Source organism: Gossypium raimondii, chromosome 4 (assembly GCF_025698545.1).
Source record: "Gossypium raimondii isolate GPD5lz chromosome 4, ASM2569854v1, whole genome shotgun sequence".
Taxonomy (NCBI): Eukaryota; Viridiplantae; Streptophyta; class Magnoliopsida; order Malvales; family Malvaceae; genus Gossypium; species Gossypium raimondii.
This window is the reverse complement of record NC_068568.1, coordinates 17,070,907-17,092,921: the sequence shown is the minus strand read 5'-3', so window position 1 is coordinate 17,092,921 and position 22,015 is coordinate 17,070,907. Positions and strand designations below refer to the sequence as shown.

The following is a 22,015-nucleotide window of genomic DNA, read 5'->3' as shown; positions in this document are numbered from 1 at the left end:
AGTCAAGGTAAATATTTTGAACTGTCACATTCTAAAACTAAACTTTTTTCTTCTATTTTGCAGACTCAAACTGGAATTCAAACCGTTACCAAAACATTTAAGGATTTCGATAAAGGAAAAGGAAAACCCGAATGGAGAAGCTCAAAGACACCTCAATCCACCAATAATGGAGGAATCCAGAAAGTGCTTCAAGGACAATAGGAAAAGGTTGAAACATTTCTATAAGAACTTCCAAGTGCACGTAATGAAAGAATTAATTCTTGAGAAGCCAAATGAATAACACTCAGGTTGTCGAGCTAACAACACTAAACAAAAGGGCTTTTTGGGAGGCAACCCATATTTATTTATTTTAATTTATTTAATTTTGAATTTAGTTTAATTTATGTTGAAAATAAAAAATAAAGATTATTATTTATCTATTTTATTGTGTTGTTTTCTAGAAACGATGGTAGAGACTGTCTTTTTCATCCAAAAATAAATTAGATTTAGATTTCCATGGTGTGTGCACGTCTTGTCAAATTTCAATGCTACCATTTGCTAAAACATACAACCAAGACCAAATCGGCTAGAATTAACCCGAACCAGCTAGAACCAATCCAAACTGCCTAAACCACCCTCCGTCAAATTAAATATACATGGGGAGTACACTTGACCCTTAACTTTTGCTATTATTTTAATTTGCACATTGAGGGCAATGTGGGCTAATTAGGGGGGACATGCCATGCTATTTCTTCTTTGCATGTGTTTATTCACTAAGATAAATTCCTTAATACGTTTCAAAAATGAACCTCCAATTCTTATACTCTTAGTTTATTTAAATAATTGAGTGAATCATAAATAACTATTACTCACTTGATCAATACATATTTTGTAGAATTGAAACTATTATGACTTAGTCAATGTTTTAATGTAAATTGTTGGCTCTTTTAAACTTGCCTAATGAAAGTACTCATTTAAATAAATAAATAAATAAATAAATGAAAATCTGCTAATGACTTCATTAAGAGTGAAGATTCGGAAATGTGACCAAATTGAGTAACCGAAATGAGATGCTTAGGTTGTCATCTCATTTCTCGTCAAAAAGTTTGAGTGACGAACTGAAACTTGTAACACTCTGCTAACCGAGCTGCCTTGAGAAAAGGGAAATAAATTGATTAGAGACATGTCAAATTGAGTAACGAGGTGAGGTGCTTGAGTTGTCATCTCATTTCGCGTAAAAGATTTGACTATGTCTCGGATTTGTTAAAAAAACATGTCGAATCGAGTAACTGAGGTAAGGTGCTTGGGTTGTCATCTCATGTCGTATAAAAAGATTTGACTATGTCTCAAATATATAAAAGTAAAAATAAAAAATATTGAGTACGATTATTGTACAAGTTTGATTAAGCCTAAATTTATTGAAGTAGTTGAGTTTGACATAATGTTCGAAATTTTATAAAATGTTTATTGATTGAACTTATCAATTACTTATTTTTTATTCACCTAATTGTTTGCATTACGTTTGACTGAGGAAGGGGGTTTGATTTCAAAAAAGATTACCGAATGGTTTTTAATAAACATCATGCTTGAGGACAAGCATCGGCTAAATAGAGGGAATTTGATAGTAAGTTAAATTTATGCTTTTAATGTATTTAGTTTTACTAATTTTCGAATAAGATGCTACTAAACTTGTGTTTTTCTTATCAGGGATGAAATTGGTGTGCCAAAATTCAAAATCAAACAAAATGGACTAAATTAGAAGGGAAAGCAAAAAGAAGGGCCAAATTGAAGAATTAAAAGAAATAGTGGTTGTCTGTTTCAAATCAGATTATTTTTTAAATTGTCAAAATCCTATAAATAGTTTGAATTTGATCCTTAGTTTAAATTTTGATTTTTAAATTTTAATTTTTAGTTGATATTTTTTAGGATAAACATGCTAAGTTTAGCATGAGGAATGTGTTGGTGATACTTGAGGACACACTTGGTTTTTAGAATAAAACATTTCCTTTCTTTTTCTTCATTTTTACATCAGTAAGTTTTAGCATACAACCATTCATTCTTTTTCCATTTCAACATTTTGAGTAATCTTAAACCCCTCTCCCTTTACACCTTCCACCTATTCCATTAAAGATCATTTCCATACACCAACTAGCATGATTAACTTTATGTTTAGCTAAGTCCCTTTTAGCTTTAGCCTGGTTATCGCTCCGACAAAATAATCATGAGATATGAACCCACACTAAAAACTTTTCAATTCGGTATTCACTATCTCTCCGTTATATAGGATAGTACAAATTCATCCCTTAAAGTTGATTCATTTTCAACTCAAAAAGTGCGAGTTGGATTGGAATAGTTTAGCATACAATTGGGTCGATCGTGCTGTACTCGAATTCTTGCAAACAAATTGGCGTGTTCAATTGGAAAAAGCTAGTTGGATTTCGTCAAAGGATATAGTGATCGGATTTAATTGACCCGCGTTGTTAAGGCCATTAGTTCGAGTTGGGATTTCCAGTTTGCAAAGCTGTCGAATTATTAAATTACGTGCACGTTTCACGTGGTTAGAAATTCGAAAACAGTTGATTTACAAGTCGTACCGGAATCGACTACAAGATGGAAAGTTGACAGTTGAGGCATCCTTGGTTGCTATAACCAACTTATTGATTGGAAGGGAAAAACTATTTTTCAAGGATCGGTTCAAGTTCGGAGCATACCAAGGCTGAGGCTAAATTTTAATATATTTAATTCCCTAATTTGATTTAATTCACTTAATTTTATTTTGCAATCTCAAATCCGTTTTTATTATATTATTATATTATTGTTTATTTTATTTTCTCTATCAACTAAATTCCCCCTTTCATTTATTTTACAGTTTTACACGCACAGGTCGAGGGCACAACAGCTACCTAGACTCAGAAATTTGGTCAAGGAAACAGGAAAATTAGTAACCCAGTCCCTGTGGGGTCGACCTTATTACTCTATACTACTATTTAATTAAGTTAAGAGTGTAGGATTTTATATTTGGTGGTTTCGATGCCCATCAATTACAATATATAGTTTGAGATGAAAAATATTCCAAAAGACATTTTTATTGTATTAACACATATTTTTTTGCATTTGTAAACTGATTTGGTGTATTTGACTAAAGGTGGGTTTGGATGAACGGTGCGGTGTGGTGCAGTGCCGTGTCTCACATTACAATATCATTACAGTATTTCATCTTACCATTACCGCTATTTTTATATTAACTGCAGGTAAATGCACCGTCCGTCTAAACTCACCCTAAATATACTATATATATAATTGGTATTAGATATAAAAAAAACGTTATTAATTTCCTTTTTTTTTTCTTTTCCTTTAAGAGACCATAGGTGTTCCATATTTTAGTCATTTACAATCTCATAAGTAAATGTCGTTTTGCTTTCATGGGTGGGAATGAGATATACTTGTCGGGTTTTCCCATACTTCTATGTAAGTTAGAATCAATAAAGATATAATTTACCCCATATTTTTACCTTTGAAGTTGCCTAAAAACTTCAAATATGTAAGGAGATTTATTTCCATATTAATTCTGATTAGTTGTCTACAATATTATTATTTATGAGTATTTGCAATGAAGTCTCTTAAAGTAATGTTTTCGTGAGGTGCTTTGTCTCTTGTATTTTGAAAAAGAGTCCAAGGAGGTTCATGGAGTTTAATGAGCATCTCGATTGATATAAATACGATTTGCAAGTTTATGGGATAAGTGTTAGCATTATGTAAAATATTAATTATGCATGATACACTTATAAGGGGTCAAATCATCAACCAAGACTTAAATGACTTTACCTTGTGAGATTGCAGGTTATATCTACATCAACTGATGCGCTCTCTAAATTCTGCGAACTCTTTAGGTCTCTTTGGAGTTTGGAAGACAAACCCCCCACAAGAACAATACATTCCATTGAGGGAGTGAAACATTCCATAACAGATAATCATTTTCAATAAAGTTCAAATCTTATCATATCAATTCGATTTAAATTTATTGTATATGTTTTATAAGGTAACGGTAAATTCTAATACATTTTAATTGTTAATATAATTCTAGAATTATAACTTGGAAAATAATATTTCCCACAACATTCCATTATATAATATTATGGAATAGGTATAGCTAAATAATTATTGTATATGCAAGTGTATTTTTACCCTGTTTTTTTGGGGTCAAAGGACCATAGTAATTTCTTTGGTAATTAAGGACCACAGTAATTTAGGTTTTCTCAAAAAAAAAAAGAGATAAATTTGGTTGGATACAAAATAAGATGAACTTAAACAGGTGGTGAAATCATAATTAAGGTAAAAGATATGCTTCTTCTTCTTCTTCCATTTATGGTATCCTTTTAATATAAAATCCACTAATAAAGTTATGAATTTCCTTTTCAATTGGTTAACTTACTTCTTACACTTAAGGTATCCTTTTAATATAAAATCCACTAATAAAATTATGAATTTTCAATTTGATACCTTACAAATTATGCCTTATTTGTTTTTACCAAAAATAAATAGCTGTTTTGTATATAATCCCCATTCTAAAGCATGTAAATTGTACATATCCATCTAAAACTTAAGGTTCAAGCTTCAATGGGCAGTAAAGCCATTTTCAGTCTTGTCCTCATATTAGTTATTTCAGGTTGCTATTATCATATTTTTTTTGTTAGTACCAATGGCAAATTAGGCTTAACTCAATTGATAAACATTAAGATTTGTCTACTTGAATTGCATAGATTTTTGAAGTAGAGAGACTGACATCTTAATTGCTGATCTAAATTTACAGGTAATTTTGTGCAATCTGATTTAACCTTCAACTTTGACAATGAATGCTCATTCTCAGTGTGGCTATCAGCCAGTCCTTCCATTGGCGATGGTGATCCCGAGAGGGGGCCAGGCACATTGGAAATATTCTCCATGCCAGATCCTTGGACTGGTAGCCTCTGGTTACGGACGAAATGCTCGTACGATGCTTCCCAAGTTAATTTCACTTGCGAGACCGGAGACTGCGGGTCTGGCTCGGTCGATTGCCAATCTCCACCACCAAAACCACCAGTGACACTCCTGAATTTCGACATTAACCAGAATGTGGTCTCTTACGAAGTGAGCCTGAACCATGGGTTCAATGTGCCAGTCCGAATTCAACCGATTGGTGGCACGTTGGCTGGAGGGTCCGGAGTGTGCCCCGTAGTTGACTGCATCAAGGATATGGGAGATGTGTGCCCTCCATCCTTGGTGGCTATAAACAAAAATCGAGCCTATGTGGGATGCAATAGTCCATGTGATGCGTTGAAAGATCCCAAATATTGTTGCACCGGAAGCTTTACGGGGCAGGCTTGCCAGCCTAATGACTTCTCAAAAAGATTTAAGGAACTTTGTCAGTTGGCACATACATATCCGGGAGACAACGATCCTCCAATATACAAATGCCGTGGGGCAAGTGCTTACAATGTTACATTCTGTCCTTTATAACTCTAGCAATTCAGGCATTGTAATAATTCTTATTTGCAGCGCTTAACTATAACTAAATAAATGCAAAGTCCTGTTGTTAAATAATCCTGAATGAATCAAATTAAGTTGAACCCAGAAAAAAAACTGTTATTTTGGTTGACAGCAGAGTATTGAATACAGCAACAGAGTTGGAAAAAGGTAAGTAAAATAAAAGACACGAAACGTGGACCATTTCAGCCCAATTTCTCACGTTGTAACTGGTAAGCATCTGACTCAAGACTCTCCCCTCTTCTTTTATTTTCTAATTCTAGGGTTCCTCTTGGAAACCCTTTTCCTCCCCTCAATCGCCTAACTGTCTACATCAATGGCAAAGAAGAAATCACCCGGGAAGAAGAAGCAAAAGGTAAAGGGATTGAATCAAATTGAAAATGCTCCAAACTTCAGTAAGCTGCCCAGGAAAGCTGAACCTATGCCTTCCTCTTTTTCTTCCCATGCTTCCCCATCCGCTTCTGGTATTTCAATTTCTCTCTCTCTCTCTCTCTCTCTCTCTCTCTCTCTTGCGCATATTCTATCACCTTTCGTATCTTTTTGGTGTAATTTGGTATGTTTAAATGTTGCTGGAGTCACAAATTTTATGTTACTCTTGATTATAGAGGAAGGATTGTTCCTTAAAGAATGAAATTCTCTTGTGAATTGGGTAATTGTTACGGTGTAAATGACCCTAAATGGATATCTTGGATATTATTTGAGGAGAAATATTGAACGTCGTAAATTTTAGTGCATCCATTATGAATAATTATGTATTTGCCACTTGTTCTGTTTGCATAATGATCTTAATTTATACGGATAGTTCTGTATAACAACTTAATAAGAACAGAATTTGTTAGGTTCTGAAGTTCTTTTAAGTGTATTGTATGATTATTCATTAAGTCTGTTATCACTTTCTTTGAAGTTCTGATTCCAAGATAGAGAGACTGTTATAGTTAGCAATGCACATAAGCATTTTGGAGAACTGTAACCTTTAATCTTGGTAACTGTTGCACAGGTTCCTTGCAAGAGTGCTCCTATGATAGAGATGAAGCTTCCAGTGTAACCTTAACTAATTTCGATGATAAACAGGATGGAAATAAAGTGGATGACTCAATTGCTTTCAGTGGCTCATGTGATAAAAGATCAAGATATGTGTTAAATTTCTATGAATTTCCAGCGGTAGAAGCTGAACCAATTGCTCCAGATACAGTTAGTGATCCATGCATTGGTAGAGTGGTCCAGTATGTATAATGCTATGGGCAGTTTTCTTATGGTTGCTTTCATGTTATATTCTTTATTTACTTGAGAACTTTCTTTATCCCTTTTCTCTTGTTGAAGTAGGAAAGTTGTGGAACAAAAGAGTGATGTGAAGAAGTTACAAGTTAGAGGAAGCACTGGTGTTTGCATAACTCCAGGAAATGCCGTATGGGCCAAAACAGCTTGCCAAGTGTGGTGGCCTGCTCAAGTATGATACTGTTATTTTTGTGTTGTTTCAAAATATGACATATAGATGATCTTTTTGTTTTGTATATACAGTCATGTGCGTGAATTTACAGAATCCATAGCTGCAGTTATATATATATTGATTGTAGGATTTGCACTTTTTCCCTTCATTTTTGTTGATTTTTTGCTTTCTGGCTGTTGATGTGCATGTTCTGTAATTAAAAAGGGAAAAGAATTGTTGGAAGCCCGTTGGCACTTCTCTTCAAAGTTCATCCTATACCTAATTTTATGCAGAATGGATTGAAATTCTTTCACCCAATATCAATGGCTTTCAACTTGGAAAATGAAGTTCTAACCTTTTCAATTCTGAATCTTTTTGTACTGATCTTTTCTAATGGAGATAGAAACTTTGCATATGACTAAAGTACAGCAGCTAACAGCAGATTTAATCATTTAAGTGTCGTTGACTAATACCTGTTAACTTTCTTAGCCAGGGAAAACTTCTTTTGCCCATCTCCATTTGATAATTTCAGTTTTGACTAGAAACTTCTCGTTCTCTTCAGATATGTATTTTGCATGGAACTATTTTTCCCCTCTTCAGAAGTACTCTTAAAAGCTCTTACTTGACATTACAGATCATTGACAAAAGGTCCGTTTTAGTTGATTCAACAATCCAACAAACCGAGGAACATGTTTTAGTAAAGTTTTATGGAAAACATGACAGGTATAGTTCCCCCATTGTAAGCTAACGTAGCTTCTATCCTAGAACTGTGAAAGTTTTGTTGTTCTACAGGATTTTTTCATTATCTGATCTTAAATATTAGCTAATTTCTTTTCAGTGCTTGGATTAATGCAGCAAGAGATCTTTCAATGCTTGAGGATGTAAGTATAGGCTTTGTCTAGCCATGCCAAAATTATCAGTATTGATTTAGTGTAATAAATATTATCGTTTCCTTAGAACTTGCTATAAAGAATCTGCTTTTGTTCCTTCTTTTTTTATATTCTTTCTTTCCACCTGTGATATTCATTTGAAGCATTTAGGAGGCTTGGATGGGAATCCCTCCTTTCTTGGTTTGTGCAATGCGAATGGAAATTTTATGGTGATTTTGAAAGTCACAACTAGATATGATAAAAGAAATACTGGTTCTATGATATACATATATGGGAACTTGATGTTATCTTTAACTAATTTTTTTTCAGCACATGAATTACAGGTTGTGTGAAATCTACTTCTAAATAAGTGTTTTTCCTTTTTGCCAGTGCTTTGAAGAAAGGAGCTGCAATTTTATGGAAAATTTTCAAGATGCTTTGAAACAAGTATTGATTATTTCCATGAAATGTGCCATTTGTTTTCATTGCTTCATTTTTCAACTTCTGCAACTGTATTCTTGCCTAATTGCAGGCAATAGTACAGAGGAAGAAACATATAAAATCATGTAGGCAGTTGCCTGGAAGCCCTGATCCTTTCACTCAATCTGATCGGCAAGACAAAAAATCTGGTATACTTGAAAAACAGAAGACAAATAAATTGAACTGAGGAAGATACATGATTTAAAAGTTGGGGATATTCATCATTGCTTCATTCTTATTATCTCCTATACTTATTGTAGATCAAAAGACTGGAATACAGTCAGGTCTTACGTGCCACTAGTCTATCCTCCATGATATACAGAAAATATCAATCTCTTCATTACTCTTAAATCTGATTGAGACTCTAGGTGTAGTTATAAGTTCTTTGTCTAGTTGCCTTGCATTAAGACACTTGGGTTATCCAATTCCTTCATACTATTATGTATTAATCCGCATTCTTTAAAAAGTGAATCGAACTTAATATTTAGCATCGTTCTTGTTTGATTCATAGGCATTCTTATAGGTCTACTATAGTGTTATTCTTCAATTGTAGATTGAAAATTGATAGCATCTGTGGTTTGAGCATCTGGGCCTCATTACTTTGATGGTTAGAGGATCAGGATGCTAACTGCTTGTGGGGTTTGCAATACCCAATTCTTATTGCAATGCTTCACCCTAATATGTTCCTACTTTCATCGACAAGCAAATATCAATTACATTTTCCTGTCTTCTTATCACCTGCAAAATCTGTTTAATTTCTAGAAAGAAATATATGTTATTTTGATGAATTTAGGTTCTACTTAAGACCTCTAATGCTTTTAATTTCCATGGTTTCACCAGAGAAAGAACTCTTCATCGTTCTTCTAAACCCAGCTTAATTTGGAACAGGTAAACATGCTTCATCATTATCAAGCAAAACTGGCTGTAATTTAGTCAGACAAGTAGGTAATAAGAAGGAAGGCAAGCCAAGAATTCATCTTAATGTGAGTAGCCACTCAAATTCTTGGCCAACTTGTCTTAAACTATTTGCTCATAGCTATCATTAAAAGGTTTGATAATATTGTTTTTATAGGGTGCTAGATTTCCATTGAAATCTGGTGAAGGACCTCGGCGGCTAAAAATTATGCGGTATCTTGGTCTCACAGCTCCAATGGGATCTCCCTTCTAATCAATCACTCATTTAAAACTTGCTACAAAATGTTGTAAAAATGTCCAATTTTTAGTTCATATTACTACCATATGATTATTTTTATATTTACGTTTAGTAGGTCCATTGTTTGTTGTCAATGAATGTGTTTGATAATGCATAGTAAATTTTTACTATTGAAGAAGAAATTTTTTTATAGTTTAATTATTTTAATGCGTTTGATAACTCATACTAAATATTACTTAATACGAAATTTCAAACAAAAAAGTGTTAAATGTAGATAGAGAGTTTCTTATGGTTTGGAATTTAGTTTGTAGGCAGAGAAGTTCTTATAGTTTAGAGTTTAGGGTTTTAGGTTTGTTCTGGTTTGGGGTTAAGGTTTAAAGGTTTTAGATTTAGAACTAGGCATACGGTATGAGATTTGAGGTTTGGGTTTAGAGATTTAGTATTATGCTTACGGTTTAGGATTTAGTATATATGAACTAAATTAGATATTTAGATTTAAGTCTATTCAGCATTCTCTAAAATCCTAACTATTTCCAAATTATTTCCCCATCTCTAAAATTGAATTTTAATTATTTTTTCCCCATCTCCTTTAGGGACTTATTGTACTACTATTTCCATTCAATGACAGTATGTATTAATTAGGTGATGGAAGTGCAATTTGATGATGGGAAAGGTTCTCGGTGATGTTCTGTCTGTATTTGATTTTATTGCCATTTCCATTAGCCATATGTGAAAAGCTTGTTTCATTCATAGATTATAATATGATGATTGACCGGTTCACATCAATGTTATATTGTGAGTTCTGTGATGTTTCCAAAGAGGTTAGTTATGCTTCAACTTGATAATTTGAGATTTATTCTATTCTTGGATATGTTTCGAGTGCCATGCTGTTGAAATTTCTAAAGATTGATTTGTTTGATTAAGGTTTCCTGGTGATATGGGTAGCGGTTAATGATGACATTTTTTTTGGTGTTATCTCAAGCTTTTTGTTTGGTCTTGTTACCATAGGTGGCAGAGTTGTTTGGATCAATAATTAAGTGGGATCATGTTTGGAATGTAAGGCATGGAGTTGTGTTTCGTCATGTGGCATCATTTATTTGTTTGAAGAGGATTATAGAGTTGTGTTATTATGTGTTTTTATCTCAGTTATGGCATAAAGGTGTAAATGCTTGAGACTCTGGAATTTTTGCTGAAACAGAATGCATTTCTTGTCACTGAGTCAGACATTTGTGGTGTTATTAATTAGGTTATTTCTGTTCTGCTTGAGCTTGGACTCCATGGGAAAGTAATAAAGATATAGATGGTTTAGTTAGAGTCATTGGTAGTGTTTGCTTTGTAAACTGCCTAGGGAGGTAAATTGTACTGTTGATGCCTCGGCCAAGCTGGTATTGACAGAACCAGCATGTTTAAAACCTGATGATGGCTGCTTATGATGGAGATGCAGCTGCATTGTTTCTTTGTTGATCAAAGTTCTCTATAGTTGTGTTGTTTAGTTTGCAGAATGTTGTATTGGCATCGTAGTTGCTGCCATTCTGCTTGGAAGTCTCTTGTAAACTCGAGCTACAAAGCTTTCAAGTTTTTTTTGTAACTCCGATTTATTTAATAAAATATGATTTGGCTTATAAAAGAATCAATATTTGTTTTCTACAAAGCTTGTTTTTCTTTTCTGTTTAATTTAACATTTCTTTTTCATTGATAGTAGAAACCTCCAAAAGTTTACACAACTAGTATTTGTCCTTTTCCTATTAAGAGAACCCATTGATGTTGAAGAGGAAATGCATTCAATCTTTCCTAGCTAAACAATGTAAAAGTGTAGAATTTATAAGGACTATCATAATAAATTTAAGAAAATATATGGTTATGTTTCTCTTCTATATCTCCAAAAGATAGGTGAAAATCATTACCCTTTTACTTGTCTTAGGAACTTCCTTGTCCCGTACTGGAATTTGTTATCTTCTTTCTTGATTGATATATTTGTTTATTTTGTTTTCATTCATTATCATAAAATGTTGTCATTGTAAACTTGCAACAAAATTTATTTTTTATCCATCAAAAGAAATAATCTTGGCAAGATTTGTAATTAGTTTTTCCTTTCAAATTTTACACCCTATAACAAGTTTCACTTAATTCAATAATCAAGAAAAGTGAACAGTGAAATTTTCTAATAAAAATATAATATATTTTATCAGTTTAAATTTTAATTATTAAACAGTTTAATATTTCAATTTATTAAAGATTCACCACAAAATTTGTGAGTTTGAGATATCATTTTGTAGGTATAATGATTTATTTGGACTTTCAAATTTTTATAAAAGAGTCATTTTAGTCTTCTATTTATTTTTTGCCTTTTGTAGCCTTTATAATTACACTGTTTGTCAAATTATCTCAAAATAGACAAAAAATTAATTTCTGTTTACTTTGCTAACATGGCATACATATGAACCCTACGGCAACAATTAATTAATTTTAAATTTTAAAATAAAAATAATTATAAAAATTTAAAATAATAAAATATTTTTAAATTTTTAAAAAAATAATTAATTGCTAACATTTTATATGTGGACTGCAACATGGATGTCATGTCAACAAAGTGAATAGACGGTTAACTTTTTTTATTTATTTTGGGATGATTTAACGAACAATGCAAGTTTAAAGGCTAAAAGACTAAAATGACTTTTTTTATAAAGTTGGAGGACCAAATAAGTTATTATACCATTGTTTTATTTATGCTAATGGGCTGTGGCCACATGGTATATGTATCTGTGTTCAATCTTAAAATCTCAAGAGCACGGAAGCTGGGGTTGCGCCTTATCATCCTTGACTTGGACAGCTTAGTTGCGACGCAGCTTATTCGAAACAGGTTATCAGCACAGCATCACTCCGAGGTTCTTCGAACTATTATTGGTCTCCTACAACTACCTCGGAAAGCTAAAAGTGCAACACACGTATAAAGAAGGGAACAAAGTGGCTGATCGATTAGCGTCGATGGCATACTCATGCTCGCTGGGGGTCCATTCCTTCTTGTACCTACCGGATGAAGTTCTTCAGCATCTACATAATGATAGCGTCGGTTTAGCTTGTCCACAGCTAGGTTGATTTTAGTGGATTTTCTCCTCTTGTACACACATACACACACACACAAAAAAAAAGAGGATTTCGGACTAGCAGTCGAATAAAAAAGAGTACATCTTTTTTTTTGTTTTTTGAAAAGAGGTTAGCAACATTAATCCCCTCACCCTGATAGATTTTCGTAAAAAGCAAATGGCTGTCCACTAAATGTAATAAAAGCCGACCTTAATACCATATTAGATGGGACATGAAAATAACAGGATAAAAAGTAAAATTAGAAAAACTATAAGAATGTGCAAAACATATAAACAGCAGTACTAACATTTTCTTTATTAATGAATGCAAAACAGATAAAGCCTACTCCTGCTGCTAAGGTTTCATGGACAGAAAGTGATAAGGTAATTAGGTGCACCAGAGCAGGTAAAAATGCTAGTTTTATCATCATAAGCGTAACTATAAGCCTGAGGGCACTGGTTCTTGAAAACCATCGAGTAATTTGTGGGTTCACATTTCTGGGGTGAATTATATTCACCAGAGCAACAGTACTTAGGCTGATTGAAAGCTAGGCATGCGCTTTTGCAGGCTATGGCATTCCCACAAGATGCTTTAACAATCAGCTCTGGTGGGCAAATTGCATTCACATTTGCCGAACAGCTAGTTATGGTGCAGTTTGGACCCGAGCCGCTTTGTGGGGTTACTGAAATCGGCAAGTTAAAGCCATCTACTAGGCTGATATCATAGAAATCTTGTCCTCCATTTGGTGCTAGAGTGAACTCTACAAGGGTTGCAGGAGGGACAGCACCTACACCATTGCAGGCAACCTGGCCCGACCCACAGTTTGCAGTGGCACAAGTGAACAATCCGGAGGAGGTTGAGCATTGGGTTCGAGCCCAGAGTCTGCCTGACCAAGGAGCAATAACAGTAATGGCATTCCATGCCTGTGGGGCTAACTCGAACCCAGTGTTGGACAATTGAGGTATACCAGCGCCAGTAAGTGTTCCTGGCCAGACAGTGAATGGACAGTTGTTTCTAGTGTAGAGAGTTGCCATGTGAGACTCTGCAATATAAGAAAATGATAAAAATTCTAGAACCATTACAAGCATTTAAGCATTAAATCTTGCAAATGAAATGGTGATGAGTTACTAGAGTTGCAGAGAAAGAATGGTACTTGAGGTTTGTTTGTTACCTGAGATTAGGGTAAGCAAGGAAAGGCCAAAGATCCATGACTTCATCTTTGCTTAAACAATTGATTAATTAATTGTTTCCTTTTCGTTATTTAAAGAGCCTTAGTATAAGAACTGATAAGCATGCCCCGGAAACAATATAATCTTCAATGCATACGGAATTGGATTTTAACATGGACTATATAGACTTCTATCGCAACTAACTTTGAAAAAGTCATGATTATATTTAATTTTACTAGAACTAACGCTGCTTACGCTGGTGTTTTCTATTTTAAACAAAAATAATTTTGAATTAAATTCTACTAAATTTTTTATTACGAAATACTAATCAATGTTCAGTGTTATAAGATAAGGAGAGTAAGAAAGGAAAAAATTTATGGATGTTAACAAATTTTTTAAGTTTATATTTATAAATATAATAAATATAAATAAAATAAAAATCTATTTCTAATATATATTAAAGTTCACGGTACATCAAATGTCTTATTCTAGTGGGCATTCACTTCTATAATAATAAAATATTTATAACACTCCTTGGATGTCCATCTATGGATAATGTGTCTTATTAAACCTTATTAAGAGAAAAACCTTATGAAAAAAAAATCCTTAGTGAACGAAAAAAAGTACACATATCTATAATACACATCACATATTGCCTCATTAAAAACCTTACTAATAAAATCTAGTGGGACAATGTAATAGCCTGATTTTCAGTGATGCCGGAAACAATGGTTCGAGGCCACCAAATCCGGCAAGTAAGCTCGTAAATTTTATTATTTAATATTTACGAGTCAAATATGATTTTAGAAAGGTTTTTGAATTAGTAATTTGTGTTTTATAATGATTTATTCGGTTAGTGGTTTTAGAAAATGAGGTATCGGGACCTTGTTTCTATAAACTGAGCTGTAAATATTTTTATAAATATTTACGGAATGTCAATAAGGTAGTGTTAAAGTTTCGTTGAAAAAATTTATTGTTTTGGTAGTTAATTAATTAAAAGGAATAAATTGAAAATGTGCAAAATTTGCTAATTATAATAATTAAGTGATTAAATCGCATGTTTAATAAATAAGGAAGGATCTAAATAGCAATTTTGCCTAAAGGAAAAGGATGAGGCGGCATAAGAGAAGAAAATAATAAAATAAAGCCATTTAATGGCAAAATGGTAAGTAAATTGAAATTAAATAAGACAAATTGAATTTAAAAGAATTTGTAGACATTTCTTCTTCATATTTTCGGTCCAAACAGAGAAGGGGGAGAGCTCAAGCTGGTTTTCCTATTTTTGCTACAGATCAAGATCGGGTGAAAAATCGAGGAAAATAGAAAATTAACAAAATGCCCCTGAATCTTGGTATTTCTGCATTTAGCTAGGTAAGTTTGTATGAACTATATTCTGTATAATTTTGATTAAAGTGAATGTTATTTGGTGATGTATATTATATATATGTGTGTTCTATTGTTGGAATTGAATTATTATTGGAAATATATTATCGAATTTAATACTCAGTTTTGATTGAACGCGGGATTAAGTACAGTCGTTCTATGCCAAAGGATGAATTGACGGATAAGACCATAATTGGGTTATGACACTATGAACGTAAGACAATGGTTGGACCATGGCAGTATTTATATGTAAGACCATAGCTGGGCTATGACATTCTGATGATAAGACCATAATTGGGTTATGGCACTATGAATGTAAGACCATGGTTGGACCGTGACAGTGTTTATATGTAAGACCATAGCTGGGCTATGACATTTTGATGATAAGACCATAACTGGGTTATGGCACTACAAATGTAAATGATGAATTGACGGAAAAATGTCAATGATGAATTGACGATAAATTAGCCAAGTAAACTAAGGTTCAGCATTTGTTGCGAATATTCGTGTTTACTATCTGTTTAGCTCTCATGAGCTTCTGTTTAGCCTTCGGGCTTCTAAAAATGATGTACTCATATCCGTAAGTTGTTCTTTGAGAGGTAAAATATCGCGAGTTTTCTTGAATGATATATATGTATATGAAGAAATGGTAAGAGAATGATATGTATTATGATATGAATTTATATCAATACCTTGATATGTTGATATATGAAAATTATGTAAGTGGAGACAAGTAATAAACTCAAGTGTAACATGTTAAGATAGTAAGGTTATCGATGTTGAAATTATATGAAATATGTTCAAGTACGCTAACAAGTTTGTTGTTTGATGCTTAGGCAAATGCCAAGCTATTGGTTGAATGGTAATATGCTTAATTATAAGATGCATTGAAATGGTAAGTGCTCAAATGAAAATATTCTTGTGTTCATGAAAGAGTGGTAAGTTTAAAGATATGTAATTTCTTAAGAAAAGACCTATTATATGATTAATTCGAAAAAAGGCTATGTTTAAATGTATTAGCTTGTGGCTACGGTTGAATGATATGGTTATGACTGGTGTGTTATGCATATGGAATGAGTGTAGAAAGTAAAGAAATGCAAATGAAAATAAAGGAATTCGAAAGAGTATAAAGTTGTTTAAACTCCTATATTGCTAGGGATAATTGTACAAGTGATGATGTGGATTTATTTACCTATGAGTTGATGAATATAGCCACATGAGCATTGTGGTATCAATATTAAATTATTCTTGATAATTATAAATTTCATATTTGAAATGAATGAACATGATTAAAGTTTATACGAGCTTACTAAGCATTTATTGCTTACGTACTTGTTTTTCTTTACTTTTCAGATTATCGGAAGCTCAATTAGGTTGGAAGCTTGTCGGAGTTTTATCACACTATCCATTGGTTCTATCGGTAATTTTGGATGATTTGATTCTGCTTATAATGGCATGTATAAGTAAATTTGGCCAACGTTGGCTCATTAATGTTTTGATTTTGATTGGTCTCAAATATGAATGCTAGATGAAATGAAATGTCTGATAATTAATTTGTAAACTCCGGTAATGCTTTGTAACCCTGTTCTGGTGACGGATTTGGGTTAGGGGCGTTACAGACAAAACCTCGATTAAGGGAAAAAATTATAGCATGTATTTTATTTCCCTCATGAGAACCTTACATGATATCTCTAAGGGTAAGTTTGGATGGGTGGTGCGTTTACCTGCGGTTAGTGTAAAAACAACAGTAGTGGTGAGATTAGATACTGTAGCGATACTGTAGCATGAGACAAAAAGTAAGCTAAACGCACCGCACCGCACCACACTCTACCGTCCATCTAAACCCACCCTAAGTCAATGCTTACCAATTCCATTGACTAGCTTATCAAATGTGTTAGTCAGTAGTGCTTTAGTGAACAAATCTGTCAAATTTTCACATGAACAAATTTGTTAAACATCTATATCACGAAGGTCACGAGTGAAGAAGAATTTCAGTTAAATATATTTTGGTTTGTCTCCTTTGATGTACACCCTCTTTTCAATTGAGCTATGCATGCTACATTATCTTTATACAAAATAGTTGGGATCATTTTTCTGGATGATATACAACACATCTGTAGGATATGTTAGGTCATCAATCTTAACCAAACACATTCATTACTGACTTCATGCATTGTAATTATTTCTTCATGGTTTAATGAAGTAGCAACTAAAGTTCGTTTTGTTGAGCGTTATGATATAGTTGTACCTCCGATTGCTAATACAATTCGTTTGAAAGCATGCTCTATGTGGATCAGATAATTATACTACATCTACATAGCCGATCAATTGTGATTTCAACCATTTGGATAGAATGACCTATATTAATAGATCCTTAGAGATATCGAAATATTTGCTTAACTTCGTTCTAATGCCAACAAATTATAGAAGAACTAAATCTTGTTAATAAACTTATGCAAATGCTATATCAGGTTGTGTACTATTAGCAAGATACATTAATGCTCATATAGTACTAAGATATGGTACTTTGGGACTAAGAAGTTCTTCATCATTCTCACAAGGATGAAAATGATCTTTTTTTACATCTAGTGATCTTACAATCACCGGGGCACTTAAAGAATGTGTTTTATCTGTATAAATTTTTTTAAGATTTTTCTGTATAAGTTGATTAATGAAGAAGAATTTCATTTGAAAAGTGCTCAATCTGTAAGCCGAGACAAAACTTAGTTTTTCTAATATTTTTCATCTCAAATTCTTTCTTCAAATAATCAACTGCCTTTTGAATCTCTTCATGAGTTCCAATAACACTCAAGTCAACAACATACACAACAATTATAACAACCTCTAATTTTAATCTTTTATAAAGACACATGAGCATGTTGGGTCATTTTTATAACCTTCCTTCAACAGATACTCACTGAGTCAATTATACCACATATGCCTAGATTGTTTCAATCCATATAAAGATTTATGTAAACACATCGAACAATTTTCCTGAGAATATTCAAGAATTTTCATATAAATCTCATTATCAAGTGATCCATATAAATAAGTTGTAACAATATCTATTAGACACAAATCTAGCTTTTCATGTATTGTCAGATTAATAAGATACATAAAAGTAATTAGCATTCACCATTGGAGAATATGTCTCCTTATAATTAATAACACACTTTTGTGAAAAGCCTTGTGCTACTAATCGTGATTTGTATCGTACAACTTTATTTTTCTCATTTTGTTTTCACACAAAAACCCATTTATATTCAACAGGTTTTACTCATTTTGCAGTTCAGACTATTAGTCTAAAAACTTCACATTTGAAAGTAAACTTATGGTATGTTTGGTTCACTGGAATGGAATAGGGTTGTAATGTAATATCTATTCTACAGGAATGAAATAAAGTTGTAATTGTATGGAATTGTTATAAGAGTAGTTTGATTTGATGGAATGGAATAATGGTGTAATGATATTCTTTGGAACCGATTAGTCTACAACCCTTCAAACAGGGCTTACGTTCATTTGCACTACCAAATTATCGTATAGAGACATCAATTCTTATTGGGGTTTCTTCACTTGGTATATGAGATTTAGTAACTCTTTTCAGGTCAGTAAATGCATCTAGCAATTTATTTGCAATATTTTGCAAATGTATTATCTTTTGAACTTCTAGTTTACATTGATTTGTTTGAGGATCTATATAAGATAATAAAGATGCATTCCAAATAATTTCCTTTACAAACTATTTATTTTCTCCCCCAGATATTGATAATACTATTTCATAAAAATGTCAATTGGCAAATCGTGTCATAAATAGATTTCTTATCATTGGTTCAAGATATTTAACTATAGGAGATTCATAATCAACATACATTTTCAATCTTTTTTGAGGGCCCATCTTTGTGCATTGTAGGGGGAGCAATTGGGAAATATACCACACATCCAAGTATCCTAAGATGAGAAATGTTTGGTTCCTAACCAAAAGCCAATTGCAATGAGGAGAATGAATGATAACTTGTTAGCTTGATGTGTTCAACTATTGTAGCAAATACATATAAGTTTTATAAGAAACCATCAAATTTAAAATTCTATGACAAACTAGTAACAAATTATGTAATATTTTAAAAATAATGTAATTAAAATAATAAACTTTATTTAAAATTGTACATAATTTATGTAATTCATATTTATATCTTCAAATTTCATTTTAGGGCACCTTATTTATTTATAGTTTTACATTTTAATTATAGTTTCATTTTGTTTTCTCTTTAAAATTTTTAAATGAGATATCGTCATTTTTTATTTCCAATATATTATCCTAAATAGTAATTAATTCAAATTTATTTTAAATATGATTTTTATTCATAATATATTTGGATCAAACCCAGACTACAAAAAAAGAAATGGTTCGAGAAATTTGTAAAAGATCATGCTGAAGAAAGATTGAGGAGCGTTTCAAGCATAATAAGCATGAGATGGTGAAGAGGGAATATCAAGTGTCCAACAATCTTTGTGAACAACTTGCTGCCAAGATTTCACTAGAGAGGGTTATGGCAAAACTTTCAAAATTATGGGAGGGTGCTGAATGCCTTTATTCCACAAAAAAGAGATTGATACAAGCAAAGGTTCAAATTTATCAAATATGAATGCGTGACTAATGCATAAGGTTTGGTAGAGAGATTAAACAGTTTTAGAATATATGGATTTTAGATTGAAATTAATATGGCAACATTTCGATTTGGGAACACCTTTTAGAGAACGGTGCGTGGTGGTTTTTGTAATAGTCCATTTTTCAGTGGTGTCGGAAACAGTAATTTCGGGACCACAATTCTAACCAGTTAGTCAGTAATTTTTATTTATTTAATGTTTATAAGGTTATTAAAGTGTTATATTAAAATTTGTTTAGAAAATTTTAACGTTTAGATAGTTAATTAAGTAAAAATAACTAAATTGTAAAAACTGCAAAAGTAAGTCATTATTAAGTTATCTGTGTTAAATGGATATACAAACATGAATGGAGGGTTTTAACTAGTAATTAGACCATAAATGCTTGTAGTGGACGGTTTAGGTAAGGTATGTTTTGAAATTTCAATTATTTTTAAAGGGTAAAATAGTAAATTAATTAATAAGTAAAAACTAAAACAAACAAAACATGTCATCTTCTTCATTTTTGTTGAAGCAATAGAATATCACCTTGCTAAGCTCTCTTAGGGTTCGACCAAGCTTATTTTGATGCATGGTATGTGCTTTTCAATCCCCTTTTTTTTAGTAATTTTTATATTTTTGATATCGTTGTAGCTTAATCTAGCTAACCCGGGGACCAATTTGTAAAATTGTTAAATATTTAGAATTTTACCATGGATGAATTTGTGATGTTCTTGAATTTTTATGATAAGTTATTAAGCTTGATATTTAAACAGGACTATTTTGTAAAGTGGTTTTAGTTAATTTTAAAGTTTAAGTACTATGTTGTTAAAATTATAAAATATCATGTAATTTTTGTAATAAAGTGATAAAAGTTGACTGCTTAGGGACCATATAGAATTTGGCACAAGGAATTTTGGGTTAATTTATGATAATTGTGAGAATTTTAGTTTTAGGGATCAAATTGAATAAAAGGTGAAAGTTTATAGTAAATGTATAAAATATCATAAAAGATTTAATTGCATGAATTTAGGTGTTTTAATATGTTTAAATTAGTTAATTTAATTAAATTATTATATTTAGATCAAGAAACAGACTAGTCTGTTGATAAATAGGGGAAGGAAAAAGTCATCGAGTAATCATCGTTGCGTGTCGTTAGTTATCACATTTTAGCAAGTTCGTATCACATTTGTAATATTATCTATGTTAAAATTATTTCTTGTTTGATAATATGAAATTTAATGTTGTGATGATTAATGATTCGGAAAGATTAAGTTAAGTATGAAATGTCTTGGAAAAGCAGAATAAGCACGTATGAACTTAGTGAATAGTTAAGATACAAATAACATGTCATTAGGGTGTAGCAGGCTTTTTATCAGTGTATATTTAGCAGGCTTTAAGTCGGTGTATATTTAGCAGGCTTTGTGGCGGTGTTTTATTTAGCAGGTACTATGTACCGGTGATGGATACCGTACCGATGGCTTGAGATCTTACATGTGTTGCAAATTCTCTGAAGCTTGTGTGAGCAGCATTGCGTATCAGTTAATGTCCTTATGTTAGTTCGCATGAGCATTACCCTATCGTGTATCCGAAGTTGATTTACTATTATTCTCCGGGAAAAATAATTATCTATTAAAAGGAAAATGGAATGGGATATCATGACGACTTATATATCGATACATGATTATTTGACGTTGTGTTTTAATGATATGGATTATCCAGGTTTAATTATTTCTGGTAGTTGGATTGATGGAATTTGATAAAGGAATTATTAGTTGCATTGTTATGTATGATATGCTTGATTTTACAAACTTACTAAGTTTATTTGAAATCTTACTTTATTTGGTTTATTTCTTTGTAGATTGTCAAACTTTTGCTATCAATTGGAACATCGTTGGAGATCACACTATTTGACAATTCATTCGATAGTTATTCATTAATTTTGGCTCAGTTATAAGTGACATGTAAATAGGTTTGGGTTATGTAAATTATGAGTATTTTGGTTGTATGTTGTGCACTTAAAATTATGGTGTAAATTCTTGTTGGTAGATGGTTTGATTATCTTTGTAACGGTGGATGCAAATGGTGATGTTTAGATAATTCAAATGGTTATTTTGGTATGTTTAAGTTAAGGTGCAAATTTGAAATGTTTGAAGATTGATAAATGGTCAATTTGGTTATGTTATGTTATGCATTTGGAATAAGGTATTTGAACCTTTAAATGTTTGGTTTATGGATGAACTTTGATATTTGTTATCTAAAGTTTATAGGATACTTGAATGAAGCCAATTTGTGTACATGTTGTGAT

General features: G+C 32.2%; 3 protein-coding genes across 6 annotated transcripts; 2 read left to right on the top strand and 1 right to left on the bottom strand.

Annotated features, from left to right (window-relative positions):
* Positions 1-4,578: 4,578 nt before the first annotated feature.
* On the top strand, positions 4,579-5,478 carry LOC105767895 (thaumatin-like protein 1). Its single transcript, XM_012587464.2, has 2 exons — positions 4,579-4,645; positions 4,790-5,478. The coding sequence occupies exons 1-2, from the start codon at positions 4,597-4,599 to the stop codon at positions 5,473-5,475; spliced, it is 735 nt and encodes a 244-aa protein (XP_012442918.1). The 5' UTR covers positions 4,579-4,596; the 3' UTR covers positions 5,476-5,478.
* A 90-nt stretch (positions 5,479-5,568) lies between these two features.
* LOC105767894 (uncharacterized) lies at positions 5,569-11,064 on the top strand. 4 transcript variants are annotated; one of them, XM_012587463.2, is made up of 10 exons: positions 5,569-5,714; positions 5,831-5,966; positions 6,500-6,725; positions 6,823-6,949; positions 7,563-7,651; positions 7,767-7,809; positions 8,188-8,244; positions 8,330-8,426; positions 9,166-9,260; positions 9,350-11,064. In XM_012587463.2, the coding sequence occupies exons 2-10, from the start codon at positions 5,924-5,926 to the stop codon at positions 9,443-9,445; spliced, it is 873 nt and encodes a 290-aa protein (XP_012442917.2). In that variant the 5' UTR covers positions 5,569-5,714; positions 5,831-5,923; the 3' UTR covers positions 9,446-11,064. The 4 variants fall into 4 exon arrangements, 3 of the variants coding, with proteins under 3 accessions (XP_012442917.2, XP_012442916.2, XP_012442914.2); XR_008195140.1 differs by lacking the exon at positions 5,569-5,714 and having other exon boundaries at positions 5,721-5,966; positions 9,118-9,260; positions 9,350-9,404; XM_012587462.2 differs by lacking the exon at positions 5,569-5,714 and having other exon boundaries at positions 5,721-5,966; positions 6,826-6,949.
* A 1,812-nt stretch (positions 11,065-12,876) lies between these two features.
* On the bottom strand, positions 12,877-13,610 carry LOC105767830 (thaumatin-like protein 1b). The gene has a single exon (XM_012587401.2). It carries the CDS (start codon positions 13,600-13,602, stop codon positions 12,877-12,879), a length of 726 nt encoding a protein of 241 aa, XP_012442855.2. The 5' UTR covers positions 13,603-13,610.
* Between the last annotated feature and the right edge of the window lie 8,405 nt (positions 13,611-22,015).

Bases quoted from the DNA above. Each gene is read 5' to 3' on its own strand.
- LOC105767895 (XM_012587464.2), top strand. From the start codon at position 4,597: ATGGGCAGTAAAGCCATTTTCAGTCTTGTCCTCATATTAGTTATTTCA. The intron at 4,646-4,789 runs GTTGCTATTATC...CTAAATTTACAG, and splicing joins CCTCATATTAGTTATTTCAG to GTAATTTTGTGCAATCTGAT.
- LOC105767894 (XM_012587460.2), top strand. From the start codon at position 5,819: ATGGCAAAGAAGAAATCACCCGGGAAGAAGAAGCAAAAGGTAAAGGGA. The intron at 7,652-7,766 runs GTATAGTTCCCC...ATTTCTTTTCAG, and splicing joins TTTTATGGAAAACATGACAG to TGCTTGGATTAATGCAGCAA. The intron at 8,427-9,165 runs GTATACTTGAAA...AATTTGGAACAG, and splicing joins TCGGCAAGACAAAAAATCTG to GTAAACATGCTTCATCATTA.
- LOC105767830 (XM_012587401.2), bottom strand. From the start codon at position 13,602: ATGCTTGTAATGGTTCTAGAATTTTTATCATTTTCTTATATTGCAGAG.